The following is a 20,097-nucleotide window of genomic DNA, read 5'->3' on the forward strand; positions in this document are numbered from 1 at the left end:
TTCACACAAATGTGATGTTTTTTGTACAATTATGTGACTGTTACAAAGAAACACACCGTTTCTACCACTTCTCTGCACACGTGCCCTCTCTCTCGGGATGGGGTACCACTTTACCACCGATACGTTTCAATAGTATCAACACTACCCATACTTAACAGTTAACGAAGAATGGTTTAAATGTGTGGACACAGTAAATGATATTAAATAATATCTATTATTTATTATATGTTATTTACTGATTTTAATCCATGGTGTGGTGGTTGTTTTAAAAAAATTGACGCTGAGTGGATAGCTCAGTTGTTGCCATGTCAACAACAAAATGCGCCATTTTGAAAATACCTTCAATCACAAAAAATATTGATGATATAAATTTCAAAGAGTTTATCCAGTTTGGGTGGTTGAGATAATTTAAAAATATGTCGCGTTCAGTTCCTTGGAGAAGAACATGCCCTGACAAGGTTTCATCTAGGATTAATCGAGCGGCAAGAGCGAGAATCTATTTATTACGAGCTACAGGACCAACTGGGTTCTTGCTTACTGCCGAAGGAGATGATAGGAAATACAAGGTTAGTTCTTTGAAAACAGAATATTCCATATAGAGCCAATGGGACATAGATAATTGCCATAGTATGCGCACTTTGTTGGGTATATTTTCCATTAATATTTTACCAGGGTATGTCAATTAATTGCCAACATCCTAGAAGTACAAATTCCATTGAACCAATGGCCCACTAAGGGCCTGTTTATCTTACCCTGCAGGAGATTAAAGGTTTGCTGGGATCCTGCTCATAGATCTAAAACCTAGGGTTCGCTATGGTGTTACCTAGGAGGAGAGCCCATGCAGGCCAGCTCCCAGAACTGAGAACCTGCCAGAATGAGACTAACCAATATAGAAATTCCTTCCTAGTCCAGGATAAATTATAAATATAAGATATTAATAACCAGATATTAATTTTGCTATCCAGCAGGATGCCGGATTTGCTGGAAAGCAGAAAAATATTCGGTTATATAGGCACAGGATTTCACTTTTTTTTTTTTTTGTTGCGGTCCGAATTCATATTTTAGCGTTTCCTGCAATCTGATTGGCGACACGAGCGGTCCTTATGAGGCTGTGAAGGCTGTGCAGACGGCGCAAGATTTTTAAAAGCAAATTTAAATGGGAATTAAAAAAAATTCTATTATTTACCAGTTTAGTCAGTCTGTATAGGGAAATATTTCCCTCTGTCTCAAAAACGTCCTTCGGCCTCGGGCCGTTTTTAAGACCTCGGGCTGTTTTTAGACCTCAGGAAATATTTTCCTATACGGACCTCCAATCTGGTAAATAACATATATATATATATATATATATATATATATATATATATATTCTTAAATTGTATGCATGCAATCATGAAAGGATGAAGAATCACTCATTCTGCTGAGCACTATCATTATATATATTGGCCTTACTGAAGTTATTTGTGCAAAAACATATATGAAATAATTAGTAGAAATACTGTTTTTAACTTAATATATTATGCTACAATTAAATTAATGTAGCGCTGTTATTTACATTTTAAATTCTGATAGTTTACAGGATAACTGAAAAATATAAAAATAATTGTAGGTATTTCTGGGTGATCCACACACATGCACCTGTCCTGTGTTTGTCAAGGAAAAAGATTTATGTGTTCACATTTTGTGGTAAGCTTTCAGGTTACAGTTTTCAGAATGCACACAGGTAAACATATACGCAATCAAAATGGTAACGGGGTGAAATAATCATTTTTAAAATTTAAAACTTTCCTGTCAAAAAATGTGAGGATGGTTGGAGTGAAATTACATTATTTCATGAAAAATTTCAGTCAAAATGGTAATTAAGGACAGTCACAAGTAAGATTTTTTTTAAATTTCAAAATTCCTTTCAAAATACGTCGAAATTGTTTGGAATCTAGTGGAATTACATTATTTTATGAAAAGTATACATTTGAAGTGATAAAGTGAGTTCAGTCAAAACGTGTGGTAACCCGGCTGAACGTGATATCGTCATTTTCATCAATTTTTAAAAGCACCGAAGGTGTAATTTTACTGCTTTTCAGCATTTGTACGGTTGAAAAAATTACCATCCTTTGAATGACGCTATCTATTTACAATCAGTTCCACGGTGCTTTGTCAATTACAGTACATAAATACGAAAACGTAGCTACAATACTTTTTATTTTAGGGTCTTAATTAAGAAATTCCGTGTTCCTAAAGAAAATTCAGGTATCGTTATTTAAATCTCAGTTTAGTATTGATCTCATAGCATTCGCGGTAAAAATATTATATTAAGTGTCAAAACTGTTTTCTCTTTTAGTGGTTTATCAACTAGGTCTGGTAGAGAGAGAAATTGGGGAAGTAGTTCGTGGTATGTTCACAAACACGGGAGAAAACAAACCTTCAACAAGTAAAACAGATGGAACGTCCGATTCGAGAGAAAAATTATCTAAAAAGGAGATCATGGAAGATGACGTGTGTCCCATCTGTCAAGAGGATATTTTTGGGGAGAAACAAGCTACAACATATTGCAAGTAAGAGTTAACGTGTATTATCTTTGTCAACCTCTAAATCAATAGAGGAGCCGTTTTAACATCGGGATTCTGTCAACAAGCTTGTAAAATCAGCCATTAATTTTGACGTTTTTATACACATTTGATATTTTGATTCTGATAGTTAATGAATTAACGTGAAAAACACCAAAAAATGTTGTTCAAGGCCTTGTCCTCCGTATTCTTGATATCGTTTGCTTGTATTCATTTGAACAAATTATTTGATTATAATCGCATTTACGATTGCCGCCTATGGCCCAGGGGGACGCGACGATTTTCTATTCATTTGTATGGTAGGCTTTTATGTATTGGATGAAATGAACTTGCATTGGTAAAATTCAACAATCGTTGATTGATATTTTTCCAGGTATGGCTGTGGTAATAGTGTACACACTAAGTGTATGAAAATTTGGGCGGAACACCAGAAATCGTCTGGGGAAACAATTATTAAGTGCCCTCTGTGTAGAGTGGATTTTGGCCCATTTGAGGTGAATATATGAAATATCATTGGATTGCGAACCGCATATAGTTTTACAGAATGATCGTAGCATTCTCAGTCTACAGAAAATCGCATGGCTTTCAAATTGAACTTGAAATTTCGAAAAGTTATTGCAAGTTGGTGGAATATTAATTATATACGCGCACCATTGAACTGGATTTAACCGCGAAAACTCTTTTTCACTTGCTTAGACGATAAAGACAGATTATTTACGTTCCATAAAGAACAAAAAGCAAAGATATGATGTCCACGTTGGGGCTGTTTGTGCCCGTTGTAGGGTTTCACCAATCACGGGAAAATGTTACAGGTGCTGCATTTTTATGTATAAATTTAAAGATTGTTCAGAGCATTGTAAATTTGTAGCAAAAAATATAACGAGGAATGTCGCTTCTATTTATTCTTCATGCATGCTCCATTTTCCATTCTGGAAAGTGTTGTATTTCCAGGCACAAACCTAGCTTCCCTCAACATACCGAGCAGTTTTTTGTTCCTCTCTTTCCACTTTAACCCAGTCTATATGCACTTAAATTCATTCATAGGACTATGTTATTGTATTCACTATAGATAGAAACAAAACAGCTTCTCCCTATTCAATGTTTTAAAATTTCAAAATATTTTTTTCGGATTCTATATTTACTCATTTTATGCTAGACTCTAAAATTTTAAATTAAAATAAAATTTTAGTAACGATATTTTTGTTTTTCTATATATAGGTGTACAATTTGTATCAACTACCAGCTTTGTAAAGATTGTTTCTCATTGGATCCACATCCTCAACATTCGTTTCACTTTCGCCAGGTTTGTGTTGTAATTATACATACAGAACATTGCGGAGGCAAATTATTTCTGTTAGTTACGTCTAGAAATATAAATAAATTCGTTCGAGTTATTATATCTCTCAAATGTTTGATTTTCATTTGTTTAGAAAACGAATCAGCGTTGGCGTCCAGCAACAAAGTTTCAAGCTATTCCGTCTGCCGTGGTAGACGACCTGGAGAGGAGAGAAATTACTGAACAAGACTATAATTTATTACTACAGTTAGACGGGTAAGCCAAGGATGGAACAATGAACTGTTCATATTTCTCCTAGAATATGCACTGCTGACACTGCAGTGTCATGTTAATTTGAGTTTGATATATTCTATCTCTGAATTCCTAAAGATGGTTCTGTCAATAGCATGGTAATTTGTTCGGCTTTTAATCAAACCGAATACTTTATCTTACAAATAATCGGAAACTTTATTTATCATTCCTGGCTAAAAATATTATACCGTATAAATCAAATCTTCAATCGAAATTCTCGCCTTTTCATATTTTTAATAGTTCTTCAGTGAATACCTGCAGTGTCCCAGGACATGTAATTAATTCCTTTCCGACTGAAAGACTGGCAGATGACAATCACAGACTGATTATGAATACAACTGAAAAGTGCGGTGTGTGTTTGTGTAGCTATAGATCATCAGAAGTTGTACGGAGACTACCGTGTGATCACGAGGTTTGTTACCTTCACCAGGAGGGTATGTTTTCACCCCTGTTCATTTCCCTGTCTGTAAGAACAATATCTTAAAAAGTAGCATTGTAAACAGATTTTCACGAGAGTCTGTTTAATTAAACGTGTTTCATGCAAGGCGGGACTGCATGAATCAATTTTTTGGACCGAATTTGACAAAAACCATGCAAACCTTGCTCCTTTTCCACCGCCTTGCACCAATTGAATGCATAATAACAATATGCCTCATTTTCATCATTTTTCATCACAGTTATATATATATTATGGGGAGATGGATTGATCACTTCCTCTACCAACTCTGCGTTGTCTGTGCAAAATTATGTTAACATTGTCATTGTTCACTTACCAGTTCCATCGTGTCTGTATTGATTCGTGGCTATCCAGAGACCACAACGTGTGTCCCATCGATGGCCAGACGGTTTACTCGGAGCTTTCGAGCACAAACACCCCAGCAAACAGGGGGATAAACAGAAGCAATCAAAATCCTAGACAACAAAATCATCCTAGTAAAAAGACATCGCTTGGAACGTTAACTAAGATACAACGAACTCAGTCGAATAGTCACGAGCCAACCATTCCGCAGGACTTTTTCCTTAATGGCTTAAGCCTACGACAAAGGTATTTTTTCTTTTAATTGCTATTTCCCTCCCTCTCCCCTGAGAATCGCGGCTATTGCCCTCCCTTCCCCTGAGAATCTCAAGGTCAGGGCATGAAGTTTCATCTACATTTCTCCGTTGCAATTATTAACCAACCTGTTGTTTCTATTCGAAAGGGATGATTCAAGAAGATCGTCAAAAATTCCAGTTCCCCCCTGTCGTACCAACAGTGCACCTTGTCTCATTCCTATGACATCACTACCACAAGATTCATCATCTAGTCACATCGTATTTGACACAAGTGTGCCTGGGCGACCAGTCATGTCTGCTGAACGAGTAATGAAATATGGTCGACACAGTGGAGACAGCCGTCTCAGAGCATTACAATTATCGCGGAATAAAAATAAGAAAATTGGACATAAGAGCATTGTGAGTCTGCCTGTACCAATACAACAGTGTTTATTATTAGATAAACTATTTAAATATATTCTTGAAATCGCTTTTAACTTTTTTAGTCTTTAAATGACATAATGTTAAGTGGACGGAAGATCTCTACTACTGATTTTAAACAAGTTGGGCGAACGAATAGCGAAGGGGCGAACTCATCTTCTACTACAAATCATAATCCAACTCTTCTTCATACATCGATAGTCCCGTCATCACCGGATCCTAATTACCCTCATGTTCGAATTGATGTATAGTTTGTGATTTGCACATTGTCAAGTGGAAATGAAGACTATGCCTATTTTTGAGTGGCTTTCCCGCGCGTAGTGGACGGACAGAACCATGACGATGTCGGTAGGAACCATCGATAAATTTCAATATGTAGCCTACCTGGTCTTACAACATTGTTTGCCTTGAATTGATACTTTCTGAGGACTGACCAGTATTATCTGGTACAGGTCAGTGTTTCTGAGTAGAAAGTATTGTAAGTACACAAATGCTAAGTGAGTAACAGAAGGGAGTGCATTTTGCAATTTTGCAATTTTGCCCATGAAATGGGACATTAATGGTGTATTTGTATGTTTTCCAAATAAAAAAACTCTTGAGTTGAGTCTATTTCAGTTAAACCGACAAGCCAATGAGAGTTAAAAGTCTCTCGGGGGTTCATGAATTCAATCTGATTTTGTTACCCAGTATCGATAACTATACCCGAAAAAAATGCCGTGCAGCAAAAGGCATAATCTTTTTTGGACTATTAGTTTTACCTCAACACCGGAAAACATGCGTCAATGATATGCGTAAACGTCAGCTGATTGACATTAATACTTAGATTACAATGTCACGATTGTCTCATGTCACACCACAAGGCTTTTCGTACCGATTTTATTTTGCGCATCCAGTAGTGAAATTTGCGCAACCATTGTGTTTAAACGCGTATCAAATAAATATATATTTAAGATCTGAAATCGCATGCTGCGTGTATGTCATTGATTCCGACTGAAATATGAAACCAGGATAAGCACATTGTGTTTCCTGGCCGACCAGCCAGCGTAATAAGTGGTTCGACAACAAACAAAGTGAACAAGCGATTCATTTACAGTTCCGAATCATCATGTTCCTCGTAATAAAGACGTGATCTCATTATCTTGATGGATGGGGTGTGTAATTTATTTATGACTATTTTTTACCTCTGTAGTCATTTGCAATTCACAATGAATCGATGTATGACTAAAGTTTCCTATAGTGTTTATATTTCAAAATAAGATATAGATCCTAAATAGATGTCGAACTCTTCCCAAATTTAAACTCTAAGCCAGTAATTTAGTTTCAGTTATGAAAAGGAGGGAATTTTTCGTATTTCACAGTAGGCAGAATTGAAAACAGTAAGTGTAGATGACCTTTGGGCTCGCTTGGGCTTTATCATAAAATTTTTTGCCACCATATCATGATTATCATCCATACCATAGCCGGCTCCATGCGCAATGGAGAGAAATAAATAACGCGCTACACGCCTACACTACAGGTTAAAGGCTAAACTACTCTTATAGAAATATATTACAAATACATGGTAGGTATTAAAATTATTGACAGAATGACCGAAACATTGTTTTTGCGGAGGCGTAGCCCGCGTAGGTAAGATTTAAAAGGGCCGACAAGTGCGTGGGGCGTGCACACTTATTCTGATAGCATGAATTTTCTCACGAAGGCTACATTTTTGCCAGAAGGGACTGGCTCACTGGCTGTCCATGATTTCTATCCTCCCCCCCCCGCCCTTCGCAGACGTTTTGCTCCCTCGTCTACTGTATATTTTCTGGAAACGTGGCTTTGTCTACAAACGACGTTTTCCCTATGTATTTTTTCCAAAAAATGCTAGATCCGATCATTCCAATGTTTCTGTTAAGAGTAATACACATGTAACAAATTAAACAAAGAGTATTCTGTTTTAAAATAATTAAAAGAATAACCTGGAAAGACTTGATTTCATTATGACATACATGAAGTATTGGGGATCTGAGCACGTTTTGAAGAGAGAATGAAGAGATGAAGATTTAAACTGAGCATGCATTGTCTTTGAAGACTCGATAGAAAGAAAAAAACAATTTCGGTTACTTAGTTTGGCTTTACATTTCAAGATTGTTTTGTTCAGCTTTGATACTGCAATTGTGTGGACAAGATGGCTGGAGACGATGATGATGACGGCGGATATAGATGGTTGAATCAGTATGAAAAAACTTGGGAGGTTATTCAGGAAGATGCACAAGGAGGCTTGCAGTTTGTTGACGATGACTTTATACAACGTGCTAAGAGAAGGAGACTTTTGGCACAACCCGGGAATACTCGTCTCGGCATGATGCGTCATTTGTTTATTATCCTTGATTTATCAAAGGCAATGGGAGTGGCGGACCTTAAACCATCCCGACTGTTGTGCTCTTTGAAGCTCCTTCAAAACTTTACAGTCGAATATTTTGACCAAAATCCAATTTCTCAGCTAGGTATCATCACAACAAACAACAAAAGAGCTGAAAAATTAAGTGAGCTGACTGGCAACCCACGAATTCATACATCGGCTCTTTCTCAGAAAGAAAAACCAAACATATGTGAAGGTGAACCTTCCTTACAAAATGCCCTGGAAACAGCAAAGAGATCTTTAACTCATCTTCCAAGTCATGCAAGTCGTGAAATTTTGATTGTTTTTGGAAGTTTAACAACCTGTGATCCAAGTGATATCTTGGAAACTTTTGAGTCCCTGAAGGAGTGTAAGATCCGATGTTCAGTTATTGGTCTGTCTGCTGAAGTCAGAGTTCTCAAAACACTTGCTACTATGACTCAGGGTGTCTATGATGTAATTTTGGATGAGAAACATTATAGAGATATTCTTATGCAACATGTTATACCACCAAGTGCAAAGGCTGATGCAGAAGCAGCACTCATACGTATGGGCTTCCCACAGCATCTAATAAGTTCAACACCATCATTATGTTTGTGTCATTCAGAAGGAGAATGGAACAAAGAAATAAACAGCTCTGGTTACTTTTGTCCACAATGCAACAGCAAGTATTGTGAATTGCCTGTCCAATGTAAAGCTTGTGGTCTAACACTTGTGTCTGCTCCACATCTTGCACGGTCATTTCAACATTTGTTTCCACTTGCACAATTCGCTGAAATTACCTCAGATGAAGTGTCAAATAAAAAATATTGCCATAGTTGTGAGTCACTACTCAGTAAAAATTTAATCTACAAATGTCCAGAATGTGATGAAAGATTTTGTTTCGAATGTGATCTTTTTATTCATGAAACATTACATGTATGTCCTGGATGCTCTAGCAAACATACTGTTAATAACACTGTATAATTCATGTTTCTCTTTAAAGTTAGTAGATAACGATAATGGCTGTGCCAATATTATATGTTATTTTCTTATCTAAGTAATGTACCAATAAAGAGGTATTTAATGAAGACTGTTCTCTGTATCCATGGCTATTAAAAAGACTGCACCTAAATTCACCAGCATCAATTGTCCCCTGGTGTTATATTTTATTTTACCCATGGTCCAAAGTTGTATTTTTGTAACATTCTTACTATAGAATTGTTTTTGATCCCACTGTTCTCCAATCCTATGTCTTGTATCCTCCCACCTAGATCTATTTCTGTTAACAGTAGATGCTTTTGGTATAACAAATTTATCAGGAAGCTATGATTTACCCTTTAACCTTGACTTGTTATAGTTCACAGAATTCCTCAAAAAGCTTGACCTCAGACCTTTCCCTTTGGAGTCAATCCAATATGGCGTCCTACTTGGTTGCCTTGACTGCAGAAGGTGGTATTCCTTTGTTTACAAGAACCAAAGGAGACTTGCCGCAGGTATAGCGGGAATTCATGCAAAATTGTAACATCTAAGTAAAGTATATACCTTCAGAACGATTTAAATGGAATATTTATAGATGCATGTGTATGAAAAAGGGCAAGTTATCCATTGCGTCAAAGTTGTACATTTCGCATTTGCACGTGCAATCGTGCATATATGTTCGATAATATCAATTAGTTCAATCTGTTAATAATTGCAACGCAACTTTAAATTCAAACTTTAAACTCAGTATATAATAGCATGCTTCTAATCCAAATGGAACAACGTATTAAGTCTGCTGATCTTATATGAGTTACATTCCTTGTTTCCAATGCCTTTGTAAGTTGTAACGTCAGTATACATTCAATAACTATGCATATGATAGTTGTTATTGCATATGATTTATTTTAGTACATGTGTAATTTAGTTGCCATTTCCAAAGCTTGGCTCCTTAAATGGTGTTCATATGTTTGCAAGAAACCAAAATGTGAAGCTTGTCAACACTATCACACAAGGTGATGCAAAAATTGTGTGGAGGATATTTCACAATAGGTAATGATAGTACAACAAAAATTTGGTTTAATGAATACATTACAAGGTTGTTTGTGCTCTTCAAGAATTAAGAATAGAGATGCTAATTAAACATTTTCTCCTTTTAAAGTGTTATGCTAATTCTTGTTACATCAAATGATGATTCAAGTGACATCCATGCTCTCAGTCTTCTGGATCTCATCTTTAACGCTCTAGTGAGTTTCTTTTCTGTAGAGGTATAGGTTGACTCCTATACTACTTTCCTAATTTTGATATTATAAATATGATTAAATTGTAGACATAACTATATAAAATTACACCCTGATTTATTTTTTTGTAGGTGTTCCATGTTGGTATAAATGGTGTTATAGCAGCACAAAATGTTGAAAAACAAAAACGGGATCTTCGGGTAGTTATTTTAAGTACAATTTGATTGACTACATGTTATTTAATTCTGAATTTATTGATATATCCATACAGAAGAACTTAATAAATTACCAGATACATTTGCTAGAATGTAAATTTGTAAATTGTTGATGCTGTGTATTATATATATGTGTGTATATAGGTGTGCTACAGTGTTGTGGATCATATTTTGGAAGGAAGTGATCTCTGTGGTTATCTTACTCAGGCTGTAGATGTGATTCTTTGTCTTGATATATCTGTGTTGCAGGTTTGTCGTTTATATTGCCATGTTTTGCACCAGTAAAATAAGTTTTGATCAAGATCAAGATATTTCATAGGAAGATCTCTTTATTTGCCATATTTATTTGTTATTGGCATGACCATGTATTATCTGACTGACTAAATGCTATAATGTGGAGTTCTTTTTAGGAATACCTTGATGCTTTTGTTGAAGCTGTTAATAGTGAATTTGGTTGTTTGCTAGTGATGGGAAAAATTGCAGTTGCTTCAGGGAGATGGTATGTGAATATGTTATGCTATATTTTCCTCATTTACAAAACTACATAAGATAGTCATGTTTTATTTTAAGGATCTACTAGCATTGTATTGGTCTTTTCATTTATTCCAGTCCACCATTCTAGTGAAATGTAATACTTATTTGTTTTTGCATTGGTGAATCTTTATGCATAGGTTAATTTATTTCATTTTTTACTCATGCACACTATGCAAAAGTGCAGTTATTGTCATCATTGTTTTGTTAAACTTTCACTATATTTGTGTGTTCTAGGTGGGAATTGAGCAGTACAGAATTGGTTTTGCTATCACTTACTATACATTCTCAACCAGAATGCTCATCTCGAGATATGCCCATATTTCTACCACAAGGCAGCCCAAAGGTACGGAAGAATTTTCTAAATAACTTGTATATACTTTGTGACTGGAATGAAAATGCATATATTGCCAGATTTTTCCTGATGCCATTTGAATAGCACTTACAGGGAAAAAATTCAATTCATTGGTGTTATTCAAACTTAGTTTTAAAATTTCTTTGTTTAGGTTGCACATAGACTTGTCACTTTTCAGGTGAGCCTTATATATTTATAGTTATAAACCTTAGCTTAAGTTTTACATTGAAAACAAATACTTAAAATAGGTTACGGTATATCTGTGGCCTCGTTTCTTTCATAACGTTCAAGGGGGCAGTATTTCGTTTAAGGAGCACATCTTTATTGACACTTACTAGAGAGTGTTTGCAAAACATGGGAAAACTTGTTTTATTGTGTTCTTTGTTAGGTGATTTTGGTATCTGATGGTTTTCTGCTAGATGATTATCCCATAATTCCTTGTAGCTCATTGTCCAAGGCAGATTAGTCATTACTTGGCTACTGAATTACAATTCATTCCTTGAAACTGGATGGCAACCTTTTTTAAAAAATCACAACGAACGGCTGCACCTACTTCCCCACCCCTCTAATTTCAGATTCATTTGAATATGAGCAGTATGCGGTGTTCTTAACTGTGGTGATTTTTGTTAGATTCTTGAAGGCATAGAAGTTTGTGTGATATGTGGACCAAATCCTAGTTTGCAAGAAATTGAACAGAAGGTGATTAGTCAGTCATTAGTTAGTCAGTGATAAGGTATTGAATCCAATACACCCATATAGAGATCAGGTATATAATCTTATTGCCCCGTGACTGACACGAGTCTCGTTTTTGTGGAAGTTTTTAGTCACGAGCCTACAAAGTATACATAGAGATGGGCTGAATTTCTGCATAACTGTTTACGATAGAACGTAATTTCATGCTGGTTCGTATATGCACCTATATTTTGAAGACTAGTATATTGTCTATATATTTTCAAGCTCTTATTTAACTATTGGAATCCCGCAATGGATACGCTTAAGCAATGCCTTCGTTCTCATCCCAGAAATCTGACACCTAATATGTCATTGGATAATGGAATACTAGGGTAAGTATGAAAAAAAAATATGAAAAAAGAATATAAAACGTTTGTTGTATAGTTGACCAGATATATCAGCGTATATATTTTAATTTCAATTTCTTTTGCACTTGGGTACAGATTGTGGGCAGAATAGTTTTTCATGGAAACTTTGACTAAATATGAATACCAAATGAGTTGAAGGATATTCATTTACTTTCTGCAATATAGTTTTATTTTGGTTAATACCGATGAACGAAAATGTTTATGCAGTGTCTTTCCTGGAGGCGTGCACTCCATCAATAATCAGGCAAACCAAGGTACTAAAAGATTGCTTCTTCTAGTGATTCTTTCGTCCTCTGTTGTAACGGATAAGGCTTACCTCCACATTCAACCACGATTTCGTACACGCCAATAAAACTTATAGTAACCGAGAGAAAAACTGGTATTTATTAATATACTCTTACTCTTTTTAATAGATCTCACTAGACCACGTCGAAAATCACTTTTAACATCCTTCTATAAGTCTGTGGTCGGATCACTATTCCCCTGCTCACTTACCACGGAAGACCTGCCAGAATATGCAGACATGGATATCACGCATGATGCCATGGAAACCTATCAATGTGCCGCTGACTATAAGGCGTATGCACTGAGAAATGAAACGCACCAACTTTTCCTGTTGTTTGCGTGCAATGTTCCGACGTATGCACTAAGGTGAGAAGCATGTTCCCATGCCACACTTTGAACCAAACCTAGGTTTCTTCATTCCCACCTCTAATTCTAAATCTTAGCCACTATTCAATGAATCAAATTATTATAAAGATTATTAGATTAAGCAGTATAAATATAATTTCTAAAGTTCTAATCCAAGCTATTAATTTGAATTAGAACACGCCTTAGCCTTAGGTAGGTACAACAACCCAAAATAACCGGTGCACAAAAGTGTCTAATCTGAAGCATCTCCATTTGTCATGCAAACTGTCGGTATAGAAGCTTTGTCTTCCATTTTTAGAATGTTAACAGAAGAGACATTAAATCTTCTTACAAAGGATCATTTAATTTAGCAAGTTAATGGCCATTGTTCTGTTACGCTTGTTGAGGCAAAGTTCGGCGTTCGCCCGCAAGCCGTCTAGAGTAGAGACATGCCGTGGTCTTACGACTCGTCAACTGGCGTTCTTTTACTCGAAAATATGGTTAAACTTTCCAAAAAAATTTTGGCTTCAAGGCGATGATGTGGCTACCGATTAAAGCACTCAGTCTCAGGAGATCCTCTGCTCACAGTACACCTGTTCAGGATGATGCGACTTTAATCTGCGAATATCTGAATATGAATCGCCACAATTCGCAACCGTGGTTTGCTACCCGGTGTTTGGAACTCGGTGTGGCTAAGTAGGATTGCTCACTGATTTATTGTAGGAATGGATGCTTACAATGAAAACATTAGTAATAATACTATTACTAATATAGTTCTACCATCGATAGTAAAAAGGTAGTTAAAAGTGATTTTATTATCCATGGTTCTACTCAGTGGAAAAAAGTTAAAAAGCACTTTTCAATTCAGTTCAGCGGTTACATTTATATGCAAATAAATTACGGTGCAGCGCAGTTTTGTTTTGAAACTTTTTGCGTGCATTGTTGCTATCCACGCAAAAATATTGTCTTTTCGTCGCAATGATTTTCTAAACCTCTTAAAAAACAACAAAACAATGTCCCAGGATCAGGTTCATCTAAAGTTAGATGCCTCTGCATGTGCATCTATAGACCAATATCTTGAATATCGAAGGTGAGATTGAAATTCAAGTTTTCCTTCAAAATTAACGAGCATAGTAGGCTATATAGTATCACTAAATACAAAAGTTTATTTTGGTCTATATTATATTATACGCTGATGCACTTCTGACAATGCAATTCCAGATAGAAATTATTTTAGGTTGTTTTAAGGTCACGTCAATTCAGTTCAGGCCGCGAAGTATTAAATTAACCCAGTATAAATTGACACTATAAATGTATATATAACCATAGTAACATGTTGCAACAACCTAATAAATTGTACATTTGCCTTCATAAATTGAGCTTGCTACAAAGGTTAAATATATATTTTTAATCCCTTTCAAAGAGTTGTTGGGGATGATGATAGAGGGGTTCTCTTCACTCCAGAGCAATATGAGAACTACAAGAAAACGGTTGTACCAAAGAGAATTAAGAACCGTTTGTTTGTAAGCTGGACAGAGCCTGGTGGAATGGATTGTAAACAAGTTGGTCCAGAAACACTTTGTTTTTGTAAGCACAGGTAAAATCAATATGTGATGTTTGGTCCAAAATTATGAATGGCAAAACCATTTTAAACATATAAGATAATATCTAGAGTTATATAAGGTAATAATATATAATGGTTTTGGACTGGGCTCTCTTGGTGAGTGCAGGTGCTACCGTGCTAGGAGAGATTGAATATGTAGCTTAATTGCATCATAATTTTCCTTTTGCATTGCCCAAGCTCACTGCATTGTCAACCAACTAACCTATCATTTGTGTGCGTACTGTAGGTACAAACAACACAAGACAGATTTTGATGAAATTCCAAGTACTCGTCCAATTCGTGTTCCATGCCGTGTATCAGGTTGTCGATGTTCCAGCTATCATTATGTACCACTCAATGGTACCCAACCAATACGCTGCACCTGTAAACATTTTGCTGACGACCATTCTGAAACAAAGCCGTATAAATGTCTTAAAGGATGTTCATGTAAAAAGTTTTGGAGTGCTTTTACCTGTAGCTGTGGTAATCCTGCACATTCACATAAGGTATTGACTAAATCTAGAAACCCATACTGTATGATGTTGTTCATGCACCTGTCACCTATAGAAGGAATTTTCCTTGTGATGTATGTGAAAGCTGAAAAGTCACTCCAGTATGCTAGTATATTGCTTAGAATGAACATTTTCATTGCTCTATCAACCAGCCTTCTTGATACTTTTATGACATACATATGGCATAGGAGTCTCGTTTCAAGTACGTGTTTTTCATTCCTATGAAAACATTCAGGCCATTTTTGGGACAAGTACTGTATAAATTAGCATCAAATGTGGTATAACAAATGCCTAAAATAGACAAGAACACTTCTTGACATTTCCACTTGAGGGCCTTCGTCAGGAGAATTAGTAAGAAAAAGTCATTTGAAGACGCTGCCACGCTGCTTCCTGGTTATATTGGACTGTATAAATTAGTCTATACCCCAGCGCCCAGTAATTAGTATTCTGTACAAATAATTTCTTATGTTCCATTTTCACAGACTGTAATTGAAACAAAATCAGAACGCGAAGCACGAGGTCACCCAGTAGGTCATGATGTACCATATGCTGCTATGGGCGGTCTCACAGGATTTAGTTCATTGGCAGAAGGTTACATGAGATTAGATGATAGTGGCATTGGTGCTCCCTCTAAAGAATTTCTTGAAAAACCAGTTGGTATGTGAGCATTCATTTGCAACCTTACGATTGCTGGTTATATGACCATATCTTAATATCGGTGCTTATATAAGTAAGCACTCGCTCGCTTACAGTATGAAGATTTCTTAACGTGTAGGGCCGGACGACCATCCATTTTTACGAGTTCACTCGGATATGGCTCGGTTATCCTTGGAAGAAATGAAAGACATCCAGAAACCGGGAATGACTAAAGAAGAAGCTGATATGGCATACTTTGAAAAACGCTATCAAGAGAGGGTACGCCCTTACCCATATAGGCTGTTTTCCAGTAGGCGGAGTTTTTCGATCAAACGAAACGATTTTTTTCTATTGTAACCACTTAACCGAAGCGGTCAAGCGGGTTCACTCAGCCGATTGAAACGAAAATTAGGCATGAAATTCATTTCGATGCCGATGGGAAAATTACACCTAGTGGAAATCGGTGGAAACCCGCCCTAAAATATAAATTTAAGAAGTACGAACACACGAAAAATTTAGAGTTAGTTAGAATTAAATATTTTCTCCTACTTACAAGATTGGAAAAATGGAAATCGAGCTAGAATTGTCTTGACCCCCCTTCTATATGTATTACGTATATTATGTAATTTTGTTTCAAATTTTAGTTGAAAGCAGAAAAGTCACAAGCAAGGGCAAGAACACAAGCAAAGCCAAAATCGTTGCAATCAAGAAAACGCTAAAGGTTGTGAAAATATTTCTGACAAAATATGTATAAATAATTGTATAAAAGTGATAATAATGGGGGAAATGATAGATGTATTTTCCACGTGTTGTGAATACTCAAAGAAACAAAAGTTTGATTTCTTTTATAACAAATGGTATTATAACACGAATTAATATACATCGTCGTAGCCTATTGATTTTACCCGAAAACTAATCGTTCTCAAGGCTTTGACGGATTTCCAATGCTCCCACCGTCAGAGATGTTAATATTCTTGTTAATATTCTCAGAGTGAACGCTAGATTTCGAAACTTCTGATATTGCAGGTTCTTTGCTGCTGACTGAGGAATCGACAAGCATTGGTGTTTGTTTAGTATTTGAAGATGCGATAAGGCTACTTTTTAAAGAACCACTGGCTTTATTTGCTGAAGGTAAAGGAGGATTTGGGTCAGTGACTGGACCAGTGTCCATGCTTTTCATTGAAATAGACGATTTCAGAGGTTGCTGAGGGGCAACCTTATTGGTAGGTTTATCGTGTGTTTTAGAAGGGATAGATGAGGTGTTGACATCAGATGGTCCGCTAGTTGTCAATGACACGCCAGCTGTACTTGTAGTACTAGTTGTGGATGGGGTTACTGAATTACCAACTTTGCTATCATGTTGGGTTGTCATTGGTGCTATGGAGGAGACCAAATTTTTGCACACGATTTCTGGTTGTTTTTCTGGTTGAATTTTAATCTGAAGATTGGTTACAGGGGATCCAGAGAGTTTGCATGGAAAGTTAGGCATTGTTGGTGGCGTTTCCTTTTGTTGTGATTCAGGTACGTTGGTTTGTGGTGTAGTAGGCGTGGAAGATGTACCAAGGGTTTTTGAATCTTCGGGTTTCTTCCCGCGCTCAGCAGCAAGTGCTTCAGATTTTGCAATTTCCAAAGCAGCTTTTCGTCTCCCTTCGATTTCTTTGTCCTTGATTCTAAAAAGACATGTCTGTATAAGTTACGTAGAAATATGTTAAAATCAATGTTCCATTTTACTATTTCCAGCTGTAAACTTAAATGACGTTTAACGTATTTCACACTTACATTTGCCGTTCCTGAGCCTGCTGAAGCTCTTGTTCCAAATCAACCACAGATAAATCACTTGTGTGTGGAAGATGAAGTATACATCTTTCATGATTTGAAACATTCGGGACGGCCGCACCACAACTTTGTTCAGCGCCAATCATTTGTGAGCATGGCAGAAATAATTGTTGGTTTGTGTCGTGACAGATATCTTCATACTGGTTAAGGATGTAATTTTTTAAACAATAATATTTTATTTGAAATGACCTAAATGAACTTCGAAATTACAAGGCGATGGCAATGATCATAGTTTTAACTGAAATACCATATGTTGGTATCTTCGGACAAAAAACAATTCAATTAGGGAATGTTATACGTCCGACAGCTCGCAAACTATTTATCACGAGGCGACGGATGCACTACATTTGATTACTCAGGATTATTATATGCCTTTGAAAAAAACTACATACAGTGTATAATAAGATACGTTTCAAACAATATTTCGCAAAAGGGACAATTTTTGATGTACAACGATTCCCATCGGTGTAGTGACCACAACGCTGATGGGGCAAAATCTGATTTCGCGATGTCGTTCCTAACCGTTTTTCTTTGCTTTGCTTTTGCAGAAGTGCATCGTTTCTGTACCGCTTGTTGTAACATCTGCTAGCAATGTGCATAGCTGAAAGAGACTCGTTTGGTTTTGTTCCGTTTCTTCCACCTACTATAATCAAAATAAGTGATAACGCTCGTGAACAGAACAGGGTCTACTAAACATACGAATGCCAAACTAAACCTGCGAAATCCAAAATCATGAAATCCAAAGATGATAATTGCTATCAATTACCTGTTACACCTTCTTCATTAGCCCCAGTGGCTAGAAGATACTTTCTCCTCTTGTTCTTATAGACATGTTTTAATCTTTCAAACTGAGACATATATAGCGATCTTAATCTCAGCAGTTTGTCACGACACACCTTTGTTACTTCTTCAGCAGTCCAAACACCTGCATGTCTGGAAGAAAGTTCAAATGTCTTTTGCAAATAGTCTAGTTTAATCTTTCGGACAGAGGAGGTTATGCCAGGAGAAAAGGTTTTCAATTGAAATATATGGAAAAAAATTTAAGATTCGGTAGATATTTATATTTCTATACAATCCTAATTCATGCATTGAATCCATGTGTGTACTATCTGATACCTTAACGGATCATCCATTTCATTATCTATCGATTCACTATCACTTTCATAATCACCATGCCAGGAACTCTCAACTCTTAACACATCATCTCGTCTGTATTCTCCTGCTAAAATATACAGTATTAGAATACACATGTGGGATAAGTTGGGATTGACTAGCCAATTTAAATCATATACAGTATTAGAATACACATATAGATAAGTTGGGAATGAGTTATTTTAGTAGCCAATTTAAATCAATTATTTATCACAAATGTTTTTTGCAAGATTTAGTTATTTCATGTAAGATATTATTTAACCAGTAAAAGGTGGTATGTTCTAAAAAACTTGCTATGAAGGTATATATTAAAAATGATATGAGTATAACTACCTAAGTCTAGGACTTTTGGTCTTTTTGTATAATTCCTTACTCCAGCAGGACGACCTGGACCAGGTTTTGATGTTGGTGCTTTAGGTTGTTCATCCTGCTGTCCACTCAGTTTTCTTTTCTTTTTCTTTGTTTTTGCTTCCAGAACTTTTCTAAGCTCTGAATCCCGTGTGTGAAGAAGACAGTAACTGAAAACCAGTAAGCATACTGTAAAACACTACAATCTGCTGCCATCAAATGGCAAAAACAAATACTAATACCACTGTAGTGAAATCCAGTTTGACAAATTCAGCATTGGTGGATAAAGTTCATGTACTCACGTCTTTTGACCATCAGCAAGTTTTGGTGCTGGATTTGCACACTTCTTTCCATTTGTCTTTGAAACAAAATCACAAGGCTTGAATGGACTCGCTTTGTCTTCAAGAATATGTTTGTGACAAAAGTCAAACCCTTTCAGTTTTTCTAAATCACACTCTTTTTGTGAGTAACAACACAGGTTGTCCGGCCTTTTTGGTGGGCTTTCACCTTTCCCTTCACTTGCTGAATCTGGGAGGGGAATAAAACAATATCAACAGAAACACATCTTGAGGAATGTATAGTAAATATAATTTATATAAAGATCAATTTCCGACTTTTTCACATGCTTTTAGGAAATTCTGTTTGGCTTAACTAGCACTACCATCACAGTGTCATACAAAATAAGTAATTGGAATTGAAAAACATAGTTTCATCTTCTTTCATCCACATCTGCAGTCTCGTATTAAATTATATCAGGTGAAACACATGCAGTCAAGAGTCAAAGGATGAAACATATTAACATAACATAATTATTAATTTCTCCTTAGCATTTCTCGATAAATATGGAACACACGTTTTTAAAAGTCTAAAATTATCATAGATCAAAGTATTTCTTATGAAGCTAATGGGGGAAAAAACTCAACAAACCTGTTTCCATCGAATCCACGTTTTCTTCGCCGTCCGCCATCTTGAAAATGAT

The 20,097-nt window shown here is 36.1% G+C and overlaps 5 protein-coding genes across 8 annotated transcripts; 4 read left to right on the forward strand and 1 right to left on the reverse strand.

Annotated features, from left to right (window-relative positions):
• The first annotated feature begins 333 nt into the window (after window positions 1-333).
• LOC114520479 (E3 ubiquitin-protein ligase ZSWIM2-like) lies at window positions 334-6,242 on the forward strand. Its single transcript, XM_028540760.1, has 12 exons — window positions 334-566; window positions 1,607-1,683; window positions 2,204-2,244; window positions 2,336-2,549; window positions 2,935-3,055; window positions 3,258-3,373; window positions 3,780-3,864; window positions 3,992-4,113; window positions 4,390-4,561; window positions 4,926-5,194; window positions 5,349-5,601; window positions 5,688-6,242. The coding sequence occupies exons 1-12, from the start codon at window positions 417-419 to the stop codon at window positions 5,871-5,873; spliced, it is 1,806 nt and encodes a 601-aa protein (XP_028396561.1). The 5' UTR covers window positions 334-416; the 3' UTR covers window positions 5,874-6,242.
• Window positions 6,243-6,342: 100 nt separating this feature from the next.
• Window positions 6,343-9,334, forward strand: LOC114520489 (general transcription factor IIH subunit 2-like). The gene has a single exon (XM_028540771.1). The coding sequence runs from the start codon at window positions 7,790-7,792 to the stop codon at window positions 8,966-8,968; it is 1,179 nt and encodes a 392-aa protein (XP_028396572.1). The 5' UTR covers window positions 6,343-7,789; the 3' UTR covers window positions 8,969-9,334.
• A 44-nt stretch (window positions 9,335-9,378) lies between these two features.
• Window positions 9,379-13,757, forward strand: LOC114520525 (protein fuzzy homolog). The gene is made up of 13 exons (XM_028540821.1): window positions 9,379-9,477; window positions 9,888-10,012; window positions 10,122-10,206; window positions 10,332-10,400; window positions 10,560-10,664; window positions 10,826-10,914; window positions 11,184-11,292; window positions 11,453-11,479; window positions 11,932-12,000; window positions 12,259-12,365; window positions 12,567-12,655; window positions 12,815-13,052; window positions 13,351-13,757. Exons 1-13 carry the CDS (start codon window positions 9,400-9,402, stop codon window positions 13,400-13,402), a joined length of 1,242 nt encoding a protein of 413 aa, XP_028396622.1. The 5' UTR covers window positions 9,379-9,399; the 3' UTR covers window positions 13,403-13,757.
• Window positions 13,737-16,945, forward strand: LOC114520535 (protein FAM221A-like). Of its 2 annotated transcripts, none has more exons than XM_028540839.1 (7): window positions 13,737-13,827; window positions 14,455-14,628; window positions 14,882-15,140; window positions 15,629-15,803; window positions 15,922-16,061; window positions 16,427-16,503; window positions 16,809-16,945. In XM_028540839.1, the coding sequence occupies exons 1-6, from the start codon at window positions 13,757-13,759 to the stop codon at window positions 16,499-16,501; spliced, it is 894 nt and encodes a 297-aa protein (XP_028396640.1). In that variant the 5' UTR covers window positions 13,737-13,756; the 3' UTR covers window positions 16,502-16,503; window positions 16,809-16,945. The 2 variants fall into 2 exon arrangements, with proteins under 2 accessions (XP_028396640.1, XP_028396633.1); XM_028540832.1 differs by lacking the exon at window positions 13,737-13,827 and adding an exon at window positions 13,901-14,121 and having other exon boundaries at window positions 16,809-16,944.
• On the reverse strand, window positions 16,564-20,091 carry LOC114520498 (KAT8 regulatory NSL complex subunit 2-like). Of its 3 annotated transcripts, none has more exons than XM_028540801.1 (8): window positions 20,046-20,091; window positions 19,421-19,646; window positions 19,104-19,288; window positions 18,735-18,840; window positions 18,385-18,551; window positions 18,028-18,258; window positions 17,562-17,751; window positions 16,564-17,452 (listed from the first exon to the last, which is right to left on the reverse strand). In XM_028540801.1, the coding sequence occupies exons 1-8, from the start codon at window positions 20,083-20,085 to the stop codon at window positions 16,705-16,707; spliced, it is 1,893 nt and encodes a 630-aa protein (XP_028396602.1). In that variant the 5' UTR covers window positions 20,086-20,091; the 3' UTR covers window positions 16,564-16,704. The 3 variants fall into 3 exon arrangements, with proteins under 3 accessions (XP_028396602.1, XP_028396593.1, XP_028396586.1); XM_028540792.1 differs by having other exon boundaries at window positions 16,565-17,452; window positions 18,028-18,261; window positions 18,735-18,837; XM_028540785.1 differs by having other exon boundaries at window positions 16,565-17,452; window positions 18,028-18,261.
• Window positions 20,092-20,097: the final 6 nt, after the last annotated feature.

Source organism: Dendronephthya gigantea, unplaced genomic scaffold, assembly GCF_004324835.1.
Source record: "Dendronephthya gigantea isolate DGI-Jeju-01 unplaced genomic scaffold, DenGig_1.0 000000F, whole genome shotgun sequence".
Taxonomy (NCBI): domain Eukaryota; kingdom Metazoa; phylum Cnidaria; class Anthozoa; order Malacalcyonacea; family Nephtheidae; genus Dendronephthya; species Dendronephthya gigantea.

What these genes read in the sequence shown, in the direction of transcription:
- LOC114520525 (XM_028540821.1), top strand. Translation starts at nt 9,400, where the DNA reads ATGGCGTCCTACTTGGTTGCCTTGACTGCAGAAGGTGGTATTCCTTTG. An exon ending in TGGAGGATATTTCACAATAG is followed by an intron (nt 10,013 to 10,121) that starts GTAATGATAGTA and finishes CTCCTTTTAAAG; the next exon opens with TGTTATGCTAATTCTTGTTA. An exon ending in TGCAAGAAATTGAACAGAAG is followed by an intron (nt 12,001 to 12,258) that starts GTGATTAGTCAG and finishes TATATTTTCAAG; the next exon opens with CTCTTATTTAACTATTGGAA.
- LOC114520489 (XM_028540771.1), top strand. Translation starts at nt 7,790, where the DNA reads ATGGCTGGAGACGATGATGATGACGGCGGATATAGATGGTTGAATCAG.
- LOC114520498 (XM_028540785.1), bottom strand. Translation starts at nt 20,085, where the DNA reads ATGGCGGACGGCGAAGAAAACGTGGATTCGATGGAAACAG. An exon ending in ACCAAAAGTCCTAGACTTAG is followed by an intron (nt 18,841 to 19,103) that starts GTAGTTATACTC and finishes TGTATATTTTAG; the next exon opens with CAGGAGAATACAGACGAGAT. An exon ending in GAAATGGATGATCCGTTAAG is followed by an intron (nt 18,552 to 18,734) that starts GTATCAGATAGT and finishes ACTTTCTTCCAG; the next exon opens with ACATGCAGGTGTTTGGACTG.
- LOC114520535 (XM_028540832.1), top strand. Translation starts at nt 14,045, where the DNA reads ATGTCCCAGGATCAGGTTCATCTAAAGTTAGATGCCTCTGCATGTGCA. An exon ending in CTTTGTTTTTGTAAGCACAG is followed by an intron (nt 14,629 to 14,881) that starts GTAAAATCAATA and finishes TGCGTACTGTAG; the next exon opens with GTACAAACAACACAAGACAG. An exon ending in ATTTCTTGAAAAACCAGTTG is followed by an intron (nt 15,804 to 15,921) that starts GTATGTGAGCAT and finishes CTTAACGTGTAG; the next exon opens with GGCCGGACGACCATCCATTT.
- LOC114520479 (XM_028540760.1), top strand. Translation starts at nt 417, where the DNA reads ATGTCGCGTTCAGTTCCTTGGAGAAGAACATGCCCTGACAAGGTTTCA. An exon ending in TGTTCCTAAAGAAAATTCAG is followed by an intron (nt 2,245 to 2,335) that starts GTATCGTTATTT and finishes TTTCTCTTTTAG; the next exon opens with TGGTTTATCAACTAGGTCTG. An exon ending in GGCTTAAGCCTACGACAAAG is followed by an intron (nt 5,195 to 5,348) that starts GTATTTTTTCTT and finishes TCTATTCGAAAG; the next exon opens with GGATGATTCAAGAAGATCGT.